This window comes from Gobio gobio (genome assembly GCF_949357685.1).
Source record: "Gobio gobio genome assembly, chromosome: 20".
NCBI classification, from domain to species: domain Eukaryota; kingdom Metazoa; phylum Chordata; class Actinopteri; order Cypriniformes; family Gobionidae; genus Gobio; species Gobio gobio.
The window spans coordinates 22,734,150-22,758,205 of record NC_137113.1 but is presented as its reverse complement, the minus strand read 5'-3'; the positions used below and the strand labels follow the sequence as shown (position 1 = coordinate 22,758,205).

At 37.5% G+C, this 24,056-nt stretch overlaps 1 protein-coding gene across 37 annotated transcripts in view; it reads left to right on the top strand.

Annotated features, from left to right (window-relative positions):
* svila (supervillin a) overlaps positions 1-24,056 on the top strand; it is a 95,404-nt gene that overhangs the window by 66,962 nt on the left and 4,386 nt on the right. For 12 of the 37 annotated variants that reach the window (XR_013818650.1, XM_079845811.1, XM_079845825.1 and 9 more), the window contains 23 exons: positions 980-1,027; positions 1,832-1,900; positions 4,945-4,995; positions 6,375-6,576; positions 6,746-6,841; positions 6,950-7,036; positions 7,118-7,295; positions 7,499-7,671; positions 8,710-8,865; positions 10,710-10,846; positions 14,176-14,323; positions 14,475-14,620; positions 15,356-15,531; positions 15,869-16,016; positions 16,151-16,344; positions 16,426-16,508; positions 17,064-17,212; positions 18,205-18,310; positions 18,747-18,954; positions 19,034-19,167; positions 21,155-21,310; positions 21,547-21,690; positions 22,542-22,663. Coding sequence is in view for 33 of the 37 variants with exons in the window: in XM_079845811.1 (XP_079701937.1) it covers positions 980-1,027; positions 1,832-1,900; positions 4,945-4,995; positions 6,375-6,576; positions 6,746-6,841; positions 6,950-7,036; positions 7,118-7,295; positions 7,499-7,671; positions 8,710-8,865; positions 10,710-10,846; positions 14,176-14,323; positions 14,475-14,620; positions 15,356-15,531; positions 15,869-16,016; positions 16,151-16,344; positions 16,426-16,508; positions 17,064-17,212; positions 18,205-18,310; positions 18,747-18,954; positions 19,034-19,167; positions 21,155-21,310; positions 21,547-21,690; positions 22,542-22,663 (3,111 nt within the window). In the remaining 4 variants the exon portion in view is untranslated. The remainder of the gene's footprint in view (positions 1-979; positions 1,028-1,831; positions 1,901-4,944; positions 4,996-6,374; positions 6,577-6,745; positions 6,842-6,949; positions 7,037-7,117; positions 7,296-7,498; positions 7,672-8,709; positions 8,866-10,709; positions 10,847-14,175; positions 14,324-14,474; positions 14,621-15,355; positions 15,532-15,868; positions 16,017-16,150; positions 16,345-16,425; positions 16,509-17,063; positions 17,213-18,204; positions 18,311-18,746; positions 18,955-19,033; positions 19,168-21,154; positions 21,311-21,546; positions 21,691-22,541; positions 22,664-24,056) is intronic. The other 25 variants (XR_013818647.1, XM_079845806.1, XM_079845827.1 and 22 more) reach the window with 8 other exon arrangements.

The following is a 24,056-nucleotide window of genomic DNA, read 5'->3' as shown; positions in this document are numbered from 1 at the left end:
GTTATATCCAATATTCATCAGATGATCTGGCAGATCAGATTTTGTAATAAATCACAATTTCGTAAGTAATGAGGGTGACGGAGAACAGAAAGAGAAAGTTTATTTTCTTATTATTTCTTATAATCTTATTGTAAATGATTTATCCATAAATGTTTCTTTTTTTGACCTCGTAATTTGTGAATTAAAATATAATTGGATCTTCTGGTGAAGCGACAGACTTCTCTTTGATGATGTATGTCAGTCTTCTCCAGTCATTTAGTCTGCTTAAACCCCGCCCCTTTGTGTAACGGATGCCAGCTAGTAAAGAGCTGTGCGTGTAAACCTCACTCCCCTGGCCTCAAGAGGCGCACTAGTGACTGACAGTAGAGGCTGCGGTCTGTCCTTGTTAGCATGGCTGCCTTCCATACCAATGACATTGGTTTGAATCCTGCTCCAATTGGTGCAAGTAGGACCAGTTAAAATGGTGCCATGACACGAATGGGAGTGAGGTTTAGGGGGGTGAGTGTAATGGAGGCCAGCTAGTAAAGAGCTGTGCGTGTAAACCTCACTCCACTGGCCTCAAGAGTCGCATTAGTGAGGCTGCGGTCTTTAGCGTCCTTGTTAGCATGGCCACCGCTCTGGTTTGAATCCCGCTCGAAGCGGTGCGAGTAGGACCGGTTACACATGCATTCAGATCTGATTCAGATTTTTCTGCTAATGTTTCACTCATCCGTCACATTACATTTAACAAAAAAAATCTGTTGCTTGCTACTTCTGTTTCATTGACATTTTTACATTGAAATACTTTGTACAGTTTTTCATGCTGAGTTAACAAATGAGATGGCAATAATATCAAGAATTACATTGCTTTATTTTTGTATAATTAATGCAGTTAGCGTCTTATTTATTCCTCACAGTAATCAGATTCAATGTTAAGTTTATTATCCAAGCTTTAAGTTGGGGGTCATTTCTCCCCTGTTCATTTTACCCCTTTTTCTAGGATGATGAGATGATGATAGATGAATTTGCCGTGTCTGATCAACTCTGGGTAAGGCTGTTCGCCGTTAGCCACCATGCTAACAGGCTTAGCACGGGTTTTGCCAGTGTATGAGGGTTATGCTTTTGTGTTTTGTATTTAATTAATCCTTGACCTTGTAATCTTGGTGATGTCCTGGATGACCTTGTCATCAAATCAGGATAAGCCAGTTGTTTGTGGTGGTGATTTTATTTGCTTGGTTCTCTTACATTGCTACCATGGTGACGGTATGAATTTTACAATGCAAAAAAGTATTTTCTGTGTTATTTTAACAGCCATTTTGGTGACTTTGTCATTTTACCCTGTGGTGACTTCACGGTTATGGTGTGGTTAATTCATTTCCTTGTTCAACCACTCTTATAGATACAGCCTTTTATTTAACTTTAGTCAGTTTTTACTCCCAATTTTAGTTTCTATTGATCTGCCTCCTCTGGGACCATATTAGTCAAACAGTGAAAGTTTAAATGATGAGCCTGTGAATGTGTAATATATTTCTTTATAGTATTGTATCTGCCCACCAATTTCTCTTGCACTTTTCATTGTGGTTTCTTTTGAAGCTGCTTGATTGACGGCAGATAGTTTGGAGAAAGAGTTGAGTAACATCAGATTCAGGGTGGTTGTACGAGACTGGTGTGTTGTATATTGACCATAGCTTTCTAGCAAATTACTTTGACGTCATGTGGTTATTTGGAGGTGGCATTGTGTCTAAGAACCAATATCACCTGCCTGATGTCTGTCCCTAGACTTCCTCTTCATTCCCTCCTGCTTTGTCATATGTCTCTGTCTTTTGTCTTGATTCCCCACTCTGTCCTGTAGGATCCTGTCTTTTCCTCCTCCTTTTCATGTGCATCTGAACCACTGGATCAAATAGCAATCCTCCCCAAGGTGAGCAAAAACACCCACCCACTCTAAGCTCTTCTCGACAGTCCACCCTCTGATACTGACAATCTGCCTCTCTTTTTCCCCATTTGTAATTTCTACACTGTACAAAATCCTTTTAAATGTATAGAAGAAACTGTTAGGTTTCCATAAATCCATCATAGTGTTTTTAAGCATTACTGGATGGCATTTTAAAGGTAACAAATGTGATGTCAAGCACAGGCTTCTGGGAAATAAATAGTAGAATAGTATGAGTACACATTTTTGCTTTAAATAAACAATTGTTATTATTTCACTGTATATTTTATACTACACTCTAAAAAGTGCTGGGTTAAAAACAACCCAAGTTGGGTTGAAAATAGACAAAACCAGTGATTGGGTTGTTTTAACCTGGCGGTTGGGTTAAATGTTTGTCCAACCTGCTGGGTAGTTTTAATTAACCCAACTATTGTTTCAAAATTACTATATGGCTGGCTTAAAATAAACCCAAAATAGGTTGGAAATTAAAAATCAGACACATAATTACTAGAGGCAACAATAATAATCAAAAGGTGAAAATTTTTTAATAAGCAATATAATAAATGTTTATTGTTTAATTATTATTCATTAAACTTATTAATAAATATGAATTTATTAAACATGTTAATAAACGTTAATTCTCAACATATTTTGGGTTCATTTTAAGCCAGCTATATAGTTGTTTTTAAACAATAGTTGAATTAAATAAAACTACCCAGCAGGTTGGGCAAACATTTAACCCAACCGCCGGGTTAAAACAACCCAATCGCTTTTTTTTAGAGTGTATGTATATACAGTGGGGAGAACAAGTATTTGATACACTGACTATTTTGCAGGTTTGCCCACTTACAAAGCATGTAGAGGTCTGTAATTTTTATCATAGGTACTCTTCAACTGTGAGTGACGGAATCTAAAACAAAAATCCAGAAAATCAAATTGTATGATTTTTAAGTAATTCATTGCATTTTATTGCATGGCATAAGTATTTGACACATCAGAAAAGCAGAACTTTAATATTTGGTACAGAAACCTTTGTTTGCAATTACAGAGATCATACGTTTCCTGTAGTTCTTGACCAGGTTTGCACACACTGCAGCAGGGATTTTGGCCCACTCCTCCATACAGACCTTCTCCAGATCCTTCAGGTTTCAGGGCTGTCGCTGTGCAATACGGACTTTCAGCTCCCTCCTCCAGGACCTTGAGATACTTCTTACGGAGCCATTCCTTAGTTGCCCTGGCTGTGTGTTTCGGGTCGTTGTCATGCCGGAAGACCCAGCCACGACCCATCTTCAATGCTCTTACTGAGGGAAGGAGGTTGTTGGCCAAGATCTCGCAATACATGGCCCCATCCATCCTCCCCTCAATACGGCGCAGTCGTCCTGTCCCCTTTGTAGAAAAGCATCCCCCAAGAGTGATGCTTCCACTTCCATGTTTCACGGTTGGGGTGGTGTTCTTGGGGTTGTACTCATCCTTCTTCTTCCTCCAAAAACGGCGAGTGGAGTTTTGACAAAAAAGCTCTATTTTTGTCTCATCAGACCGCATGACCTTCTCCCATTCCTCCTCTGGATCATCCAGATGGTCATTGGGAAACTTCAGACGGGCCTGGACATGCGCTGGCTTGAGCAGGGGGACCTTGTGTGCTCTGCTGGATTTGAATCCATGACGGCGTAATGTGTTACTAATGGTTTTCTTTGAGACTGTGGTCCCAGCTCTCTTCAGGTCATTGACCAGGTCCTGCCGTGTAGTTCTGGGCTGATCCCTCACCACCTTCCTCATGATCATTGATGCCCCACGAGGTGAGATCTTGCATTGTGCCCCAGACCGAGGGAGATTGACCGTCATCTTGAACATCTTGAGTTTCTAATAATTGCACCAACAGTTGTTGCCTTCTCACCAAGCTGCTTGCTTATTGTCTTGTAGCCCATCCAAGCCTTGTGCAGGTCTACAATTTGATCCCTGATGTCCTTACACAGCTCTCTGGTCTTGGCCATTGTGGAGAGTTTGGAGTCTGTTTGATTGAGTGTGTGGACAGGTGTCTTTTATAAAGGTAACGAGTTCAAACAGGTGCATTTAATACAGGAAATGGAGAACAGGAGGGCTTCTTAAAGATAAACAGGTCTGTGAGAGCTGGAATTCTTACTAGTAGGTGATCAAATACTTATGTCATGCAATAAAATGCAAATTAATTATTTAAAAATCATACAACGTGTCTTACACAAAATCATACACAATCAATTTCTGTGTCTCTCACAGTTGAAGTGTACCTATGATAAAAAATTACACACCTCCTACATGCTTTGTAAGTAGGAAAACCTGCAAAACCGACAGTGTATCAAATACTTGTTCTCCCCACTGTACATCACATAAGTCATTATGCACAAAATTACAGTTAAGTTGTATTTATATCCATATTTGGTAAGGTATTTTAACAACAAAAAAATATCTTCAGTAATTTTCACTTTCATTAGTTTGTAGGTCTGTAGTCTGTACTTTTCTTAGTCTTATAATCTAAGAAATGACATTCTTGTATTTCTTTGATCTCGTTTGATAAGCGCTCTCGAATGCTTTGTTCTTGTCTTCTTGACAGTTTCTTGTATTCCATGAAGTGGCTAAACTTCAGGCCATAAAGCTCTCTGAAGAATGTGTTTTCTTTATTTTAATGCCTTTTAAACCTTTATTTATGGAATTTGGAATTTATGGAAACTCTTTATCTTTAAATAGCTTTGTATGTAAATTTTTATATGTTTTAAACCTTGAAACCTTAATCTTTCTACCTATCTTCATTATCATGACCAATTGATAGGATGTTTACGAGCCTATATAGTTAAAGACAACAATGATTGACTGTAAATCTAAATGAGGAGTCTTTAACAGGTCAGCCGTGAGGTCTCAAGTGAAGTATCACCTTCCTCTGTCTATTAATAAGAACCTCTCTAGTCTAGGATGCATCCTGTCATCTTTCATCCTTTCTTTCCATTCTTTTCTCATCCCTCTCTTCCCGTCTGTCTTCCTGCTCTTCCCTCCGTGTGAAGGCTACCCCCCTGCCCGTGCAGGTGGATGAGCGTCACCCCTGGAGACGGAAGGTGCCTCTCACCCCCAAACACACATCCACTATTCTTCCATAACACAACACTGAGACTGTTGTTGTAATGTATGTAAATGTATGTTCAGTGTTTTTTTTTGTTTGTTTGTTTTTTGGTGTCTTTTTTGGAGTCAGTTACTAGCTATTTTGCTATATATAATATAGACTGTTATTTTAGGCTTTTGTATTAGGTTTGCAGGTTAATGTTAGGAAAACAGCTCAGTGAGTAAACTAGTTAATTTACACTTCACAGGCCTTTTCTCATATATTAAATTTTTCGTAAATAAATGAATACATTCTGAGTAATTTGCACGTAAAGCACTTCGTAAACATCCAATTTGATAGTTAAACGCGTATGTTAGTGAATTCCAATCATTTGTAAATAGGACGCGCGTACATGCTCATCCACATTTGGTATAAACCTCCGCCCATAAATAACAACTATGTAAATTACGTGTCCAGGAATGCTGTGGAATCTTCTGGACTCCCTTCTCAGCCATATGCCTAACAATTAAATATTTAATTAATGTGTGTCCACCAAAAAATGCCAGCCAGTCTTCTGAAAACGGACAGTTGGTGGTGCAGCGTTTGTGGCGCTTGCTATGATGAGACGGAATATGCCAAGCAGTAATGTGCTCATTTTGAAGAATATTAGTGAATATAAAAATGCGGTAACCACCAGCAGTATTAACAAATCCATTGTTGTTTAGTCGTTGTACAAGAAGGATGGTTGTTCGTTGTAGTATTTGTCCTGTCCCTCCACTTTGATTTGGACGGCTGGGTAAAAAGTGTCAGTGACGAGTGCTGCGTTTTACCCAAAGTTGAACTGCTTTCAACTCAGCTACAGAATAAATAAATAAGATATAATAAAAAAAAAGAACTTGTGAAAATATTATCAAAATGCAGTGTCATCAGTTTGCCTAAAAGAACACAGAACATTCTAATGTTTTATGCACCATTAAAATGTGGTAGGAAGCAGGTGTACATTTCTTTCCTACCAACTAACATTTTGAAAATACGAAAAGTTTCATGAATCTGGAAATTTATGAATGATTTACACTCAAATTTGTTCTGCCTGTGTTTCAAGGATGAACAAGGCCCCACAAGTGTTTGGACTAAATATCTTATCAGATGTGGTTTCTCTCACTACTTTTACAATTGTAATATTAATTATTACAGTGTAATTATACATCTTAGTACTGAGTAATAATAATTAACTACATGCACTTACTGTAAGGTTAGGATTGGTATTACCGGTAGTTAATTTATAGTCATTTCTATAGTAACTACATGTAACATAACAAAAAATTTACCATTTAAATTTTACTCTCAGAAGTGTGAAAAAAGTTGCCCTGACAATGATGTTAATACTTTTCTCAGATGCTTAATTTAGTTTCTCCTTTGGCATCTCAGAGGATGGGAAATGAGGTGTTGGAGAGCCAGCAGACTGATCGAGTAGAGATGTCTATTCAGGAACGCAAGCAGCTCATCACCGCACAAGAGGATGCATGGAAAGTCAAAGGTTACAGAGCAGCCAATGACTCCACTCAGTTTACAGTGGCTGGCCGTATGGTTAAAAAAGGTCAGTGAAAATGTACATATTCATATTTTATTACTTAACTACAGTGACACAGATTGAGCCTTTTTGATGTATTTTTTTTTTTCTACTGTGTGGACACAACTTGAAAATGGTTTTACTGTGTAACAACGTGCAGTTAAGAACAATTTCCTCTTGGTTTTCTCTTTTCTAGGCCTGGCAGCCCCTTCTGTTCTCACAAATCCAGTCCTGTCCCCTCTGTCCTCTAAAAACAAGAATGTCTCCCATTCAATCTCAAAGCCACATGAAGGTGAGAAGCCATACTCATACTTAGATTGTCATTTCCTGGTCCCACTCCCCTTTTTTCCTATCCTCTTTTTTTCACTGCTTTATATCACTGCTGTATTTTCTCCTGTAGAGATTGAAGTCAGCCAGGACATGAAGCTGGAGTCAGACAAGAAGCTGGAAAAGTTGGAGTCATTCCTTGGTCGTCTCAATGGTAAAGGTGAGTATAATAAGAAAATGTGTTATGAACCTTAGAGATTAAGTAATTTCTCCTATATCAACTATACTATACATATCTTAGTTTCAGGATTTCAGGAGGCCACAATTGCAGTCACAGAGAAGTCTGTTAAAGAAGTCATGACTCTGGATGATGAGACCTTCGATAAGTTTTATCGACACACAGAGGATATGGCCAAGATCACCAGCAGAGTGGAAATCAACGCTGATTTTGATGACATCTTTGGAGTGGAGCTGCCCAGGTAAAGCGTGGCAAAGTGTCAACACAAAACAAAGTGTGGCTATTAGAGTTTAATATAATCTCTGTAGCAATAACTAACCAGACATATTTTGTTTTATTGACTATTAAATTATCTTTTTACAGCTTGAAAATAAACAAGACTTGAGATTAAGGAACTAGCTCTGAAACATTATTTGATGACCTGTCTGTGGTATATTTTTTTAGGTTGACCTCAGAGATGGTGCAGCACAAGCGGGCGGTACGGCCCACCAGAAATGTTCAGTCATCCAGAAACCCTCTGAAAATGCTGGCTGTTCGGGAGGACATCAGACACGAATACACAGAACAGAGGCTAAACATCGGCCTTCTGGAGAGCAAGAGGATGAAACAGGAAAAGAGTGAGTGATAGGAGGAGGTGGAGTGGTCAGTTTTTTTGGTCAGTATTCACACATTTATAATATAGTTCTGTGTTGGAACCCTATTTTAGTCAGCCAGTTTACCTAACCTACATTTCAGTTCATCAGTTTCCTGCTTTTTAGTCTGTGTGATGCTGACAAGAGTCATGTTTTCATTGTGTAAACATTTAAATTAATACATAAACGGACACTCTCATGAATGGGTACTTCTACATTAAGCCTGTAAATGTCATTTTGGCTCACTCTGTGTTCATTCATGAAAGCCAATCATAAAACACTAGGATAATTTATAATTATGGCACTAAATAAGCAATGAAGATTTCAATTAGCATAACATCATAATTGTTTTATTTGCAATAAATACAACTAATACAAGTAGACAATTATTAGACATTTAGTTATGAACAGCAACTTTTAATTATTAGAAATATTTTTCTACAAAAAATAGCATTTCTGCAGAGGGATTTTTTGCTTTAAATGACCCACCCAAAGTCCCAAACTTAACACAAAGGAAGATATTTGGAAGAATATTTGTAACCAAGCAGACCTCGACCCCCATTGACTTCCATAGTAGAAAAAAATACTATGGTACTCAATGGGGGTTCAGATCTGCTTGGTTACAAACATCCTTCCAAATATCTTCATTTGTGTACAGCAGAACAAAGAAATGTATACAGGTTTGGAACAACTTGGTGAACTTTTGTTACATGACTCTGTAAGCACAATACAATGCAACAGTGTTTTGAGTTACCCACTTTAAAGTTAAGTTAGTCTTGTCGCTACTTTACCATTCAAACCATTCAAATTTTTGGTCAGTAAGGTTTTTTTTCTGGAAAGAATGTGATGCTTTTATTCAGCAAGGATGCTTTAAATTGATTAAATAAAAATGCTGCATTAAAGACATCTACTGTTGAATGTTGTAAAAGATTTATGTTTCAAATACTATTGTGGTATGTTATAGCTAATACTTTTGCACTCTCTCATTCTCTCTCTGTCTTGTTATTGTCCTCTCTTTCATAGTGAATAAGAACAGCGGTTTCTCTGAGGTTGCTCTTGCTGGGTTGGCCAGTAAGGAAAACTTCAGCAGTGTGAGCCTACGAAGTGTGAACGCCTCTGAGCAGAGCTCCAACAACAGTGCCATGCCCTATAAAAAACTCATGCTCATTCAGGTTAAAGGTGAGTGACAGTGACAACAGCAGCGGTTTGTGATCTGCAGTGTTTGAGCTCAACGACAGGATGGAGGGCTCCTTTTATAGATGGCACTGCAGACTTGGAGGTCAACAATATTCATCATCCATTCTGACCTTGTTTGGGCACAGCTTTATTCACAACTATGTTTGATATGAAGAATAATGGTCTCTGATTAGAAGCCAGTCATATAGGCTACATTCACACTGTTATTTTTTGGGATTGACAACCGCATTTATAGTGTGTGCTGTATCTGTGTGTAGAGATGTAGCCTACTTATTTGTCAGTGAGACAGCCATGAATGGTGTTGTTTACTTAAAATGAATAGGGAGAACCTCTGTCCTCGTGTCGCATGAGATGCGGCTGTTGTAGGATGTAGAATGGCTGTGGATACCAATTCCTCATAAGGCATCTCTCTCAATCTAACCCCACCTGCATGTTCCCAAAACAACATTCTGCACTTCCCTTAATCAAAACAGAGAGAAATAAACCAGATAGGCTTAATGGAGAGAACAACATGTGAGCAGTCTAAGAACAACAGCATCCAACTGTAGTAATATTCTGCTTACCCGAACGTACCAGAACGTGATTTTCAGATCACATTTTGTAACATTACAATAGGGCTACACGATTAATCGAAATCGAACCGTAATCGCGATTTGGCTTATGTGCGATAATGAAAGCGCAAAGGCTGCGATTTTAATGAAATAAATAAATACCCAGTGTGTCAGTGAAGAGGTGCTCTGTGATCAGCAGTAAACGCTGCTCCGTCTGAAAGCACTGCGAGTTTGAGTCGCTTATAACGTGCGTTTGAAAAAGCAACACACGCCAAACATCTTCACAAACTAGTAATGTAAAGTGTTCATAAACCTGTTGTCCAACAAAATACGTTTAATAACATGTTTTAACTTACTTCATATAGTCAGTCAAGCTGATGTGGCTTCTTATCACAGAATGTCAATCAGCACTGCATACTTTATTATTATTATTACGAAAATACCCGAAAAGGCTTAAAGAAATCAAAAAATCCATATCTTGTCGCTATAGAATTATCTTCATGTTTAATCAGTCAAAGCTTTTCTATCGTTTTATTCAGCCAACAGCGTGAGCTTCACATTAGGGATTTCCTGAAAACGATTACTTCTCTGAGGCGTACGTGGATTTTCTGCTCGAGGGCGCCCTCTGGCTTCCAGTATGAATTAAACGTATTAAAAAATAATACTACTAAATAAATTGATATGACAATCCATACTTTTTTCTTCAATATACATTAGAGGCTCATATTTCATATGAAAGACGGACTTTTAGAAATTGATATCACAGATAAAAAGCACAGATTTTTATTATAATAATATATTTTTTTACAATAAATCCTTAGACCTTTCTAATGATTTTTAGTCATAGGCTATCTGCATACTAACAGGTATCCCATAATTTTTTGTGTAAAATAAGTTTTCTGTAAAATATACTTATTATAATTATTATTATTATACTGTTATATTTATTCTTAAATGCTATTTTTTTAATTTTTAATAATGAAAATGTTTTTAGCAATAATAATAGTCATAATTATTATTAACCATATTCATATATAAACACAAATGTTATAAACACACTTTTCATTTGTAAAAAAAATAAAAAAAATAATCGCATTTTAAATTGCAATTTTAACCAGAATAATCACAATCAGATATTTTCCCCAAATCCTGCAGCCCTACATTACAATATAATATAGATAATGCTGTACATTCAAAGCAAATCACTTTGTGTCAGGGGGTTTAGCATGTGACTCACATTGTTATTGTCCCGATTTCTCTATGCATTTTAATTAGGTCGTCGGCATGTTCAGACCAGACTGGTTGAGCCCAGAGCTTCCTCCTTGAACAGTGGTGACTGCTTCCTCTTGATCACACCCCATCATTGTTTCATCTGGATTGGAGAATTTGCAAATGTTATCGAGAAGGCCAAAGTGAGTGTGTCCCGCTGCATGTACCAACAAACGCACATCACACTATCACTTTAATATTACTTAATCGCTGTTAGCAGTGTTGCTATTGTTAACTAAAACAAATTATTAAATTATGAATTAAAGCAAATTATTAAATAACTATTAATTAACTATTTTAAATAATTTCACATTCATTTAAATTGCTTAAAATATATATAAATATTAGAAAACATTTTGAATATTAGAAAAATAATAGACTTTATAAATAACTAACTGAAAATAAGTTGAAGTGCTAAAATCACAACAACAAAAAAAAATTAAGCTAAATAAAACTATAAAAAAACAAATAGAAATGACAAAAGCTCGCAACAAAATTAAAATGGAAATGAAAAATATAACACGCAGTAATAGATGCAATTTACACTGTGTTATTAGCAACTAGATTCTATTTACAATAAGTGAAAATGGCATATTTTCTTAGCGATAGCTGCTATTTACACTAAGTTAAAATCTAGTGATATATTCTATTTACACCATGTAAAAGTTAGGGGTGTAACAATACATAGACATAGATTGATACATTGATCTAATACGATGCATCGATGCAACGCGTAAAAAAAATCGATACCTGTAGGCTATTTATATATTTAAGAGGCACATTTGTTTTAACACTCTCCACATTTTCACACAATGTCAGTCTATGTATTATTCAAATTACCTTTCAGAGCTTGTGAAAGATGTATTGTCCCGATCAGGCCAGTGCTGAATCTTCACGAAGGTTTATCATTTGCTCATGTTTAAAGCCTTGCAAAAAGCAGCGTGCACTTATCTAAAACAGCGCACAAATAGGCCACTTGGCCTAATAGGAATTGAGTCTTCTTTTACTTATTTTTGTGCTTCAGTAGATACATATCTATAGTTTTGCATATAAGGACAATAGAGTGCTATGAATCGTTCTTCACACTGAAATTTAAAACTGTTAAAAGAAAATGTTCAATAAACTGCTGCATAGGAACGCTGCACGCTGTGACCCTGTGTTGCTTCAAGTTTTTTGACACATTTTAGCACAGAAGCCTAAAATACTTTCTTGACTGTTGTCATTTCTGTTGAAATTTTGAAATAAATGTTATATATTATGGTTGCAGTTGTTAGTTAAAGCTATGGTCTACGATTTCAAAGATTGTTCATTATTAATAATCTCGTTTAGATGCTGGTTATGGTTCTACAGTACAATCCTAACAATATGAAGAGAAAAAAGAATGAAAAAAATCCATTCACTCTATTGGGTGTACACCCGCAGAGAAATTGACCAATGTAAGCTGTCCGGCCGGACAGCTTACATTGGTTAACTGCTCTCATCCAATCCCTGCTCCACTCGCGTTTTCCCCCGACCGCACCCCACCCCGCCCCCTCCTGCGACATGAAATTTTGCTGGCAAGTAGGCAGCGTCAACTCAGCAATGGAGAAAAACCAACAAACAGACAGCGGCAAGCGGCCCCTGCTCGCCCCAGCAGTCAAGGTTGGAATAAAGAGAAAGTCAATTGAGGAAAGAGCAGATATTTAAAATTAATGTGAAGAACGCCGGACTCAAAGCCGAATCAATATAGGGTCCACCGTTGCCCGTTGGAGGAAGCTTCAGAGAAACCTTTGGACTTAAAACCGACGCTGATTATTTGTTGAGCAGGTAAACATTTATTTATACTTTTATGGTGTGGTGTATTACATAAATAGCTTTTTATCAGCATGACAACATGATCATGCTGCCGGTCGGCATTGGAATGTTAGCCGTTTAGCATCGCCTATCACGGGTCAAAGTAATTATATTTCTTGAAGTGCTTGACTATTTCAATAGGCCTAACGTTAGCGGTTTTCTGTTCGAGCCGATAGAACATTGCATGTGTTGGTAATCTTGCGTGGGCGTGAACTCAAACGTGTGCCTTTGAGCTATCAACATCTCTGTTCCGATGTTTACTCCTGCTTGACTGAGTGACGTTGTTCAGGTCGTTTCCCGGTGGGAGGGATCAGGTAGCACAGAGGGGAGGGGTGTGCGTGTGGAGGGGCGGGATGAGTTTTTTTAAAATTCAGGCTTTCTCGACTGATTTTCAACATCGTAGACTACAGCTTTAATAAAAATGTAAATTGTTGTGTAAAATAGGCACATAATATCATAATATCGAAATATTGATTGATATACCCCTAAATTGAATCGTATCATAATCGTATCGCAGAAATTGGAAGTATCGGAAAAATATTGTATCGCCGGCTATGAGAATCGATATCATATAGAATCGTGATGAACCATCCGATTTACACCCCTAGAAAAAGTAGCAGTTCTTTCCAATGTGTGTAAATAGTAATTAGATGCCATTTATACTACTATTTGCACCTCAGTATTGTTGTTCATTAACAGGATGCAATAATAACATTATTATTTAATGGATGCCATCATGCCGCCTAAATGGGACAATAAAAGCCCTCCATACACCTCCCCTTAACCCTACCCAATAAATACTTTATTATTATTAAACATTTCGTTTATGTACTTTACTTCCACTTTTAGAACATTTTCTTCATTTTTATTGAAAGTAAATGCCTTTCCGATATCTGATGGGAAAAGGGAGAAGAGCGAGCTTGGCAAAAGGCAGATTCGAACCCGGGTTGATCGCATCAAAAACAAGTTCCATGAGCCTTACGCTCTACTGACTACACCACTGTAGACATTAGAACATGCACGTCTTTTTTAATCTTGTCTGGCCCAACCAGGCATTGTTGGGTGGAGCTAGTGTAAATGGTGCTTGCCAACAAGGCAGGCGCTCTATTTGCACTTGGTGTAAATAGACACTCCTAATATAAAAATAAAGGTTAATTCAAACTATTAATAAATATTAGAATAGTATATAAATAATACTAAAGTAACATTGGCTGTTAGCCACCTATATCAAAATTGTTTTTCTGGTTCTCAGTTGGATTTTGTAACAGTTAAACATGTCATATCCTTTCAGTTCTATTAATATATCGGTGAGTCCTCCACATGCAGGAAGTAATCAGAATTAACCACAAAGGAAATGTTTTGTACAGGAAGCAGGAGGTGCTCTCTCACACACACCTTTCTTTGTTCAAACCAGACTGCAGGCCATTGAACTCTTGAGTTTGACCTACATCTTACCACCATGTGATGCTCATTGTCTTAAATGTATAGAATTTTTTTAATGGATAAATTTAATGAGCATGTAAGGATTTTTGTACATGTGATTTAAAGATATATTATATTATATTAAATATAGTATAGTATATTAATCTGCATTTGTGGTGAAAATGAAAATGAAATGTTTGTATCTTTAATCGTGCAGGCTGCAGAGTTGGCCACATTCATTCAGACCAAGCATGACCTGGGATGCAGAGCCTCGTATGTGCAGACCATCGAGGAAGGTGCCAACACTCACACTTATGCTGCCAAAGAGTTTTGGAAGATTCTTGGCGGCCAAGCCAGTTATCAAGGTGAGATAATATGCAATTCCTTCCCTTAGTTCTCAGCATTTGACTTTGAACAATTTTATTTTTGTACACAAGCATAATAATAGGGAATGCTGCAGTTTAATGACCTTACTGCAGTCCTTCTTAATATGGCCATCTGTACTGTACCCTACAGCCGCTGGCACTCCAGAGCAAGATGAGTTCTATGAGAATGCCGTCGTAGAAACCAACTGCATCTATAGGCTCCTGGATGATAAACTTGTTCCTGAAGATGACTACTGGGGTCGAGTCCCTCGCTGCTCCATGCTTAACTCTAAAGAAGTACTTGAAAATCATACATGCATATTGATTGATTGATTGTTCACAGTTGTTGGGTTGATTAAAACGAACCCTGTTGCGATTGCTCTGTTAGTGGGGTTCCTGCTGCAGTTTTTACTTTTACACATTTTATAAGCTCTTCACAAGTTTTCAGCTGGTCTAAATACCATCATGTGAGGGCTACGCACATACAACAAGTGCGTTTAGCCCAGCACACAGCATTGTTTTGCATGTTAGGCATGTTAAGTGTCGTCGCCAAATATACATAATAAAAGCCTGTGCCTTTAGGTTCAGTATCTTTAGGTTCGGTGTTAAAATGCCACTGTAAATGCTAAGTGGACCAGGACTATTTTTTTTTTGTACTCTACCGTAGTACAATTGTGAACGCACCCTTAATGTTTTTTTTCCGGACCACACAAACCATGCTAACCAAACTACAAGTGTGAACACACCCTTAATCAAGATACATTCAACAATTTTGCATTCTTGAAGTAGGAAAGATAGATAACTTGCTTTAGAATATCATTTAAAAAATATATATATATTTTTTATTTTCTAAAAATAAAATAACCCTGATCTTCTCAGACCAATATCTAAAAATTACATTGCATTACATACAAATATGGTCTGCAATATATTATGCATCTCTGATAAATGCTATACTATATAATATAAACTAAAGTAAGAGAAAGTCTAATTTAATTGTGAACCAACGTTTTATTCTTGTTTGACATCTAGGTGCTGGTGTTTGATTTTGGTAGCGAGGTCTATGTATGGCATGGTAAGGAGGTGACGCTGGCACAAAGAAAAGTGGCTTTCCAGCTGGCAAAGCACTTGTGGAATGGCACCTTTGACTACAGCAACTGTGATATTAATCCTCTGGACCCTGGAGAGTGCAACGCGCTTATACCCAGGTACAAAACAGTATGTGCTGATGCTCTGCTAATATGTATTGTTCTAGCATAGATCAAGTTTTGACACTTGTGTCCTTTTAAAGTTTATTCACAGAGGCCTTTCAGGTCAGAGTTGTGTTATTGTTGCTTAACTTACTACACCTTTCAAAACAACAGCTTAGTATTTCAGTGTTGCCAGCAGAATGTCAGAGGCCTGATGCGTCACTCCTAAAATAAATGAGTGCTGTGTTCATGTCTCATGGATTTGTTCTGTTCTCACAAAGTTATATCCTTGCTTTTAATGAAATCTATATGAAATTAAAATAAGTGGTGTCTTTGCTGAACCTGTTATTAATAGGAAAGGCCAGGGACGACCAGACTGGGCTGTGTTTGGCAGGTTGACTCAGCACAATGAGACTACTCTTTTTAAAGAGAAGTTTTTGGACTGGTGTGACTCCAAGAAATCCTCTAAGAAGAATGGGGACTCGAATGTTGTTGAAAACAAGGTACATTTGCACAGAATAAGTTGTATATCTACCTCGCTTTTCTAAAAAAGCAAGTATTAATACATTAGATACTCCTGATTGTATTTAAAAATGTTGTAAATCTTGAAACGCAATTGGTTGGTTGATTTCTTCAGGAGCTTCGGAGCGGAGAATGTCGGCCCTATGATGCGTCACTGATGTTGTCAACAGTATGGACACCAGTCAAGACCGTTCTGGATGGAGTCAATGTCGGACGAGGTTATGGACTGGTGGAAGGTGATGAGCTGCGTAATTTTGAGATCAGCACACTGTCTGTTGACGTCTGGCACATTCTAGAGTTTGACTACAGGTAGGATGAATCATTTATATGGTAAAACTATTAAATGAAGGGATTTTTATGTACAAACACTGTCTCTCTTGCTTGTTCTAGTCGATTACCTAAACAGAGCATTGGTCAGTTCCATGAAGGGGACACATACGTGGTCAAATGGAAGTACATGATCAGCACAGCAGGTGAGATTGCATGTTGAAGGTGTGCATAGAAGTGTTGTTTTAAATAAATCTAAAGAGAGTTTTAGGTTTAAAAAAAAAAAACAGACAAAAAAAACGTAGAAATAAATAAATTTACCAAATTTGCTAAAACTGAAATTAAAATAAATTAAAGTAAATGGAAATACATAAAAACTAACAACACAATTACTCAAACTTAAGCTAAAATTAAAATGAATTGTACAAATAAGTTAATTAAACATTTCAATAAATAATATATTAAATATAACACTGGTGTATAGAAGAGAGGACTGTCTGTTGCACGTCATTCCCCTAGACACTTTCTTTCCACCTTTTTAATATTTTATGCTCATTATAAAATAAACTGCATTTCCATGGTATGATTCTGTCCCACCATACAATCATCTATAAACTGCCATAAACCAGCAACTCTCACATGATCACTGTGTAAAACCATAAGATACAGTGTGTCTGAACATGTTGTTGCTGGGCTGTTTGTTTGCTCATGATTCAAAAGTCTGCTCTTTTTTTTTTTTTTTTTTCTTTTTTTTTGTGCAGTTGGCAAAAGGCTGCATTCGGAACGGATCATCGGTCCAGGGAAGGAGAAATGTTGTTATTTCTTCTGGCAGGGTCGTAACTCCACAGTGAATGAGAAGGGAACATCAGCACTGATGACTGTAGAGCTGGATGAGGAGAGAGGTGCTCAGGTACTTACTATAAGTAGTCTCTTATGCTCATCAAGGGCCAGCCAACGGCTTGCGCCAGTGAAAAAAAACTACTGTCTGGATTTACTATAAGATACGCAGTGATAAATTAGCCCTGAAAATGCATGGACAGTTATTTTTGCAGCTGACCTTATTGCATATTCATTTGTAGGAATTTCCCTTTCAGGCTCAAAATTTATGAGAGGAGAGTGTTTAAATGAATAATGCAAGGTGATTTACTAAGGTTTGTGCTCATCAATTTACTGGTGTTTGCGCCATTATTTACAGCCCCCAAAAAAGCACATCTTAAACCAAGTGCTAACTGGTAGGTTGCATTGGTCATTATGATAATTGGTCATTGCATTGGTCATTACCAAAAATGATCCGGCTGCGTCTCTGTGTTCTTTAATTTGATCACACGCAGAACTTATTTGTTAAAATACAGTAAAACCGTCTTATTGTGAAATTTTATTACAATTTAATTTTTTTTTTCTATTTTAATATATTTAAAAATGTAAATTATTCCTGTGATAGCAAAGCTTATTTTTTCAGTATCATTACTCCAGTCTTCAGTGTCACATAATCCTTCAGAAATCATTCTAAAATATGCTGATTTGATGCAAACATTTCTTATTATTATCAATGTTAAAAGCAGCTGTGCTTCTTAATATTGTTGTGGAGACTGTGATACCTTTTTTTTTTAGGATTCTTTGAATGCAAAGCTCAAAAGAATAGCATTTTTTTAAATGGACAACATTATAAATATGTATAAATGTTGTTAAAATGTAGCATTATATATGTTGTTACTGTCACTTTTGATCTATGTATCCTTGATGAATGAAAGTATAAATTTCCTAAAACAAAAAAAAATCTCAATGACCTCAAACCTTGTGAACGGTACTGTTCTTTTATTGATCAGTTTAAATGTAATGTAAAATGCTAAAATATTAGCATAAAAACAATATATAGTCTGTTTAACATTGTGTGTTTTGCAGGTCCAAGTACAGCAGGGAAAGGAGCCTCCTTGTTTCCTACAGTGCTTCAATGGAGGAATGATTGTTCATGCTGGAAAGAGAGAAGAGGAGGAAGAAAATACACAAAGTAATCTCTTTTGCTAACTTTACCACATTTCTTTTGTTTGCATAATTTTTCCATAACCTTTTTAGATTGGTTAAATCAAAAGACAAATACATCATGAAAATCATATTTTGAACATACGGACTGAGAGACTGCTCACTACCAACAGATGGAGCAGTTGTGGTTTTAGCTTGTATTGCTAACCACCCCTTCTTCCTCACTACAACCATTTTGTATTGTTATACTAATGATTTATAATGCTAATATATTATAATGTATGTAATTTAGACCTGATCGATGGGGCTAGAAGGTCCAACCACACCCTATCCCTAAACCTAATTATGTTAAGCCCCTCCCCTTAGATTCACAGAGGTGGAGCTGGACTATGTCAAGCTCCACCCATTTGACTCTGCAGTGAGGACCACTTTTATGGACTTGACCCATTTTCCTTCATGTGCAGATGACTGGCGCTTATACTGTGTGAGAGGAGAGAAACCCATAGAGGGCCATCTGCTGGAGGCGGTGTGCCACTGCAGCAGCCTACGGTCTCGCACCTCTTTGATCCTCTTAAACATCCCTAAAGCCAGCATGTACCTGTGGCACGGCTGCAAGGCACAGACACACACACGTGATGTGGGCTGTACCGCTGCAAACAAAATCAAAGAGCAGTGAGTCAACTCATACAAACAAACTAACGGCACTTAATATAAAAGGTTGCTGACCCCTGACAGACTTTCTGGTTTCCAGGTGTCCTCTGGAGGCGGGGCTTCACAGCAGCAGTAAAGTGTCCATCCATGAGTGTGATGAGGGAGCTGAACCACAAGGCTTCTGGGAGGCCTTGGGAAGGAGAGATCGTAAGGCGTATGACTGCATGCTGCAGGGTGAGTAAAGAAGCGTGTGTCTGTGCGTTTGTGTTCATAATGACGTGGAAATTATTTACAGGGTTCCCGAGAGTCCTTACAAAATCTTAATGGTCGCATGGCATGGTATTTTTCTATTATATTAAAATGTTTCCTGAGGTGTACTTATTTTGTTAGTATGATTTTTACATCAAAAAATGTCAATTTAGAAATAAAAGGCATTTTTTCTATACTGTTATTACCCCTCTGGCTGAATGTTTCAAGGGGCGTGTCTGCTGTGAGACTTCAGTGAAAACGCCCACTGTTGTGATTGGCTGACATCTTTGCATTTGAAATGAATGTTAGATTATGTTGCGTGGGGCGTGTGGTTTAGCGAGGCACTGCACGCACTGCATGCATGATAGAGATAGAGAGACTGACTAGGCACTCGTGAACCACGGAGAGCTGGAAGAAGTTTTATTGTACTGAGTTGTTGAGAGTGCTGTGCTGTTAGCGCGAGCTTTTTTCTATCTGAGAGTTCTGAATAAACAGTCCCAGTCACGTCGACTCTGTCTTTTTCCACCTTATTCTATGAACTTTGTAACACATGTACCATCACAGCCGTCGAGAGGAACGAATCGTCAAAGTGTGGATTATAGCATTATTTTATGATCTATTCCTATCACATGAAAAGCTGCCGTGATGAGCATTGAGTAGACAGCCAGTCTGTTGATCGCGTGAATGCAGTGATCTCGTCATTGCAATGCATTTTCTCTCACAAAATGCTTTCACCACAACTAACAGCAAACACGACGTCGATATGAATACAGTAATAGATTCGCTGTGCTGCATAACAGCGTCATTCATTATAATGGCAGTTTGGGCAAGTGTGCAGAAACACTCGCGACGTGTGATTGACAGATCCGAACATTATAAAAAAAGAGTGTTCTTTGATCGCTCTCTGTAGTTTAATCACTTAAAAAACGGATTTGTTTCATACTACTAACAGAAACGATAGTTTTAGTCACTGGCTTGATTCACTGATGCATTGCGCTTAGGGCATCAAGACGGCGATCATTAAACGATCTAGAAAGAAAGTCTGAGTGAACTTGAATGATTAATGAACACTGTTACTCACTGTTTGTCGCGGTGCTGTCGAATCCATATCGTAAAGTCTGTTTGTAAAGCCTGTGCTGACATAAACTGAATCCATTTTCTCTGAATGCTCTGGGCGGGCAAAGCAGAGGAAGGGGAGGTAACCTTTCCTGGTATGGCGTCATAACAGGAAAATTCAAGATCAGCTCTTCTGAGCGGTCATTTTCTCAAAGACAGAGAAAGACAGTCAGAATTCAGTTTACACCCATCAAAATTTCTAGCCACTTATGGACCATATACAGGCTAGGGGAACTCATATTATTGTAAAAAAAAAAACTCATAAAATAAAATTTTGATGCCATGGGACCTTTAAAGTGTCTTTATCGTGCTTTTTCGAATATTACCTTTTAAAGGGTTAGTTCACCCAGAAATGAAAATTTGCCCATGATTAACTCACCCTCAAGTCATCCGAGGTGTATATGACATTCTTCTTTCATACGAATAAAATCAGAGTTATATTAAAAAAGTCCTGGCTAATCCAAGCGTTATAATGGCAGTGACTTGATGGGTCGTTTTTGAAGTCCATAAAAGTGCATCTATCCATCATAAAAGTGCTCCACGCGGCTCCAGGGGGTTAATAAAGGCCTTCTGAAGCAAAGTGGCACGTTTGTGTAAGACAAAATATCCATATTTAAAACTTTATAGACTAAAATAGTTAACTTCTGGCAGATTGCCGTACGCATTGATTTACGACGAAAGAGTAACCCTTGAACCCTTGACGCATGCGTATTGACAAATCCAGAAGCGTAGAGGATAGAGCAAAACAAAAACATTTTATTTTTGCAGGTCTTAAAAAAAGATCTCTTAAGGTTTTGCATTTGATTTAAAAACTCTGCAGATAACCTGAATTTATGTGTTTTGTCTTGTTTCTCAGATCCAGGAAAGTTCAACTTCACTCCTCGGCTGTTCCAGTTAAGCAGTGCTTCAGGAGAGTTTGTGGCAGTGGAGTTTGTATATCCATCCAGAGAACCAAATTTGGTCAACTCGATGCCTTTCCTACAGGAGGATTTGTATACAGCTACTCAGCCAGGTGTTTGACACATTCATGTTCGCTAAACACTGTAAAGAGTTCTGTCTGGTGTGTAACTTGCTTGTTAACAGTTAGGTATCCTGGATGGGTGTCAGTTACATTTGAATTAGACTTTCCTACACTCATTACATGCATAATGTATTAAGGAAATTTGATTCTTCGCACTCATTGAAAAATCATGAGGTATGGTTGTGGCAGTATCATGATGTCGCTTCTTGTGTTTGACTGTCTTTTAGCCCTGTTTTTGGTGGATAATCACCATGAAGTTTACCTGTGGCAGGGCTGGTGGCCTCAGGACATAGAGTCCACAGGCTCAGCTCGCATACGATGGGACTCAGACAGGAAGTGTGCCATGGAAACTGTACTCCAATATAGCAAAGGTGACTTAAATAGACATGCTTGTCTTTAATGGTCTTTTTAGGAAAGAAAGAAGAGTGATATTGTGTAATATCATTCTCATGACAACCAATGGTGACGGATGCTGGACTTGTCTATCCATTTAGTCAGCTTAAGCCCTGTCCCATTCTTACAATTGCAAGCTCTTCTATCTTCTATCCATTGTTTGCTTATTGAATGGAGGTTTCAATCAGCAAACAATGTATAGAACCAAGTTCCCATTCTAGATTCTTTTTTTTTCTTCAGTAATCGGTTTCACTCAGATGGAAGTCTCAATAAGGAAGAAATTGTCTGTTGCTACTTCTGTTACATCATGATCTCTCTAGTTTCCTGTTTAGTCTTTATCAAGGCTAAAATTAATTTAATTTCACAATAAAATAATAATTAATAAAAGAAGAAAAATCGTCCCCTTGGAATTATAAGGTTCTATCTGACATTTTTGTCAAAATTGAGTTATTCACATATTCTTATTCTGACAACTTCTTTACATTATGTGATGTTGTTTTTTAAGTTTTTAAGTTTTTTTTTTACTTTTTATATAGAAAATAAAAAGGTTCTTTCTACACAGTCAAATGGAATGCAAAAACTTTAAAGCTCAATATCTCAAAACCAGTCAGAATGCAGATAGAACCTTATAATTCCAACGTGGCGAAATATGAAAAACAATTTAAATGTAATTTTTTTTAAATAAAAATTAATTTTTTTGTTGTTGTTTTTTATTGTATATATTTTATTAAAATATTTTATTTTAATTTAATTCTAATTCCAGTGTTGTTCAACAAAACAATAAAAGAATAATGCAATAACAAGATTGGCGCTGCTTTTGTATTTTTAGAAAAAAATGAGAAGAAGACTCCAAAATCATACCTGATCCACGCAGGGCTCGAGCCCCTAACCTTCACTAACATGTTTCCCAGCTGGGAACACAGAGAGGACATCGCTGAGATCACGGAGAAGGTGAGAGAGAAAGTTAAATGCACATACTGAGTTTTTTTTCTTGTCAGAGTTATAATAATAGGGCTCAAAGAACACAATATCTACAAGCACTTTATTACACTGTTAGTAGTACACACCTACAGAACATCTGTCATCATTCTGTCAAATTTCTGTCATTTACCCACCTTCATGTCTTTCCAAAGCCATATGACTTTTGTTCTTTAATTCAAGATTTTATTCCCGTATAAACATTGATTAGCGAGCATGAACAGAAGCTCAACCGAACCTGCCGGACGCGTGACAACAAACCTCATTGGTTCTTGTGGAAGCTCAAACATGCTTTGTAACATGAGAATGAACCTCATTTGTTCTCGCACATCAAGCAAGCATGTGTGAGCTTCCGTTTACTGTATCTGATGTATGTGTTGCGTTGCTGGACGTTTATATTTGAATAAAGGCCTAAATGAAATCTGTAAATCATATGAAGAAGGGATGCACCAATACCAGTACCGGTATTGGGCCCGATACTGCGCTCCTCTACTCGCAATGCTCCGATACCATGCAGCGAGTACAGTACAGTGCTTGTGACAAAAAAACACTGACAACAGAGAGCAGAATGGATATATCAGTGAAGAATGTCTATGAAGTAAATGTATCGAATTAATAGAATGTTAAACAAATTAAATATTTATGCCTATTTAGCTACGGTGTGCGAGAGCTGATAAGCGAAACGCGGGGTGGATTGAGAGCGCAGTGGCACAGACACGCAAGCTTGTCGAACGTACATTCTTTTTTCACAGACATCGCTGGAAAGTTTGTAGTTTGGTCGGATATGGCAATAGTAAAGAAAGTAAAATGTGGAGCATTTGCATCATTTGAATTAAAATTAAATCGAATGTGCAAGTAAAAACATGAACTGCCACGTGACTTGTGTATGAGTGATTCCTTACATTATTACAGGAAGGCGATACAGTAATCACATGACGTTTTCTGTGCGCAAACATCCGAAGTGTGCACCCAGAAAAGCTGCCTCTCAGACAGCGTGCGAATAGCCTATTAAATCAATTTCTTTAATGTCTTGCGCGTGAACGGACAAATTCACACAAAATTATGTAAAAATGCCCGATTAGGCAAGTATCCTTGTGAAACATAATCTGTTTTGTCTTAAGTGAACTTGAACAGTTGAAAAGAAAACGCATGTGTAACAGTATGTTGGATACGTGCAGCTCTTAAAGTGACAGCAGCCTGATAAACCTACTGTTGTCTTTGTCTTCAATGTTAATCCAACAACAAAAGAAATTCACTCACTGCTCTTGACTGGTTGAGCCTGGCTGAAGCAGCTCTAAACAGGGCTCTGAACCGGTTCAAGGAACGAAAACGAAAACCGGAAACGAACGAAATTTTAAGAGGAACA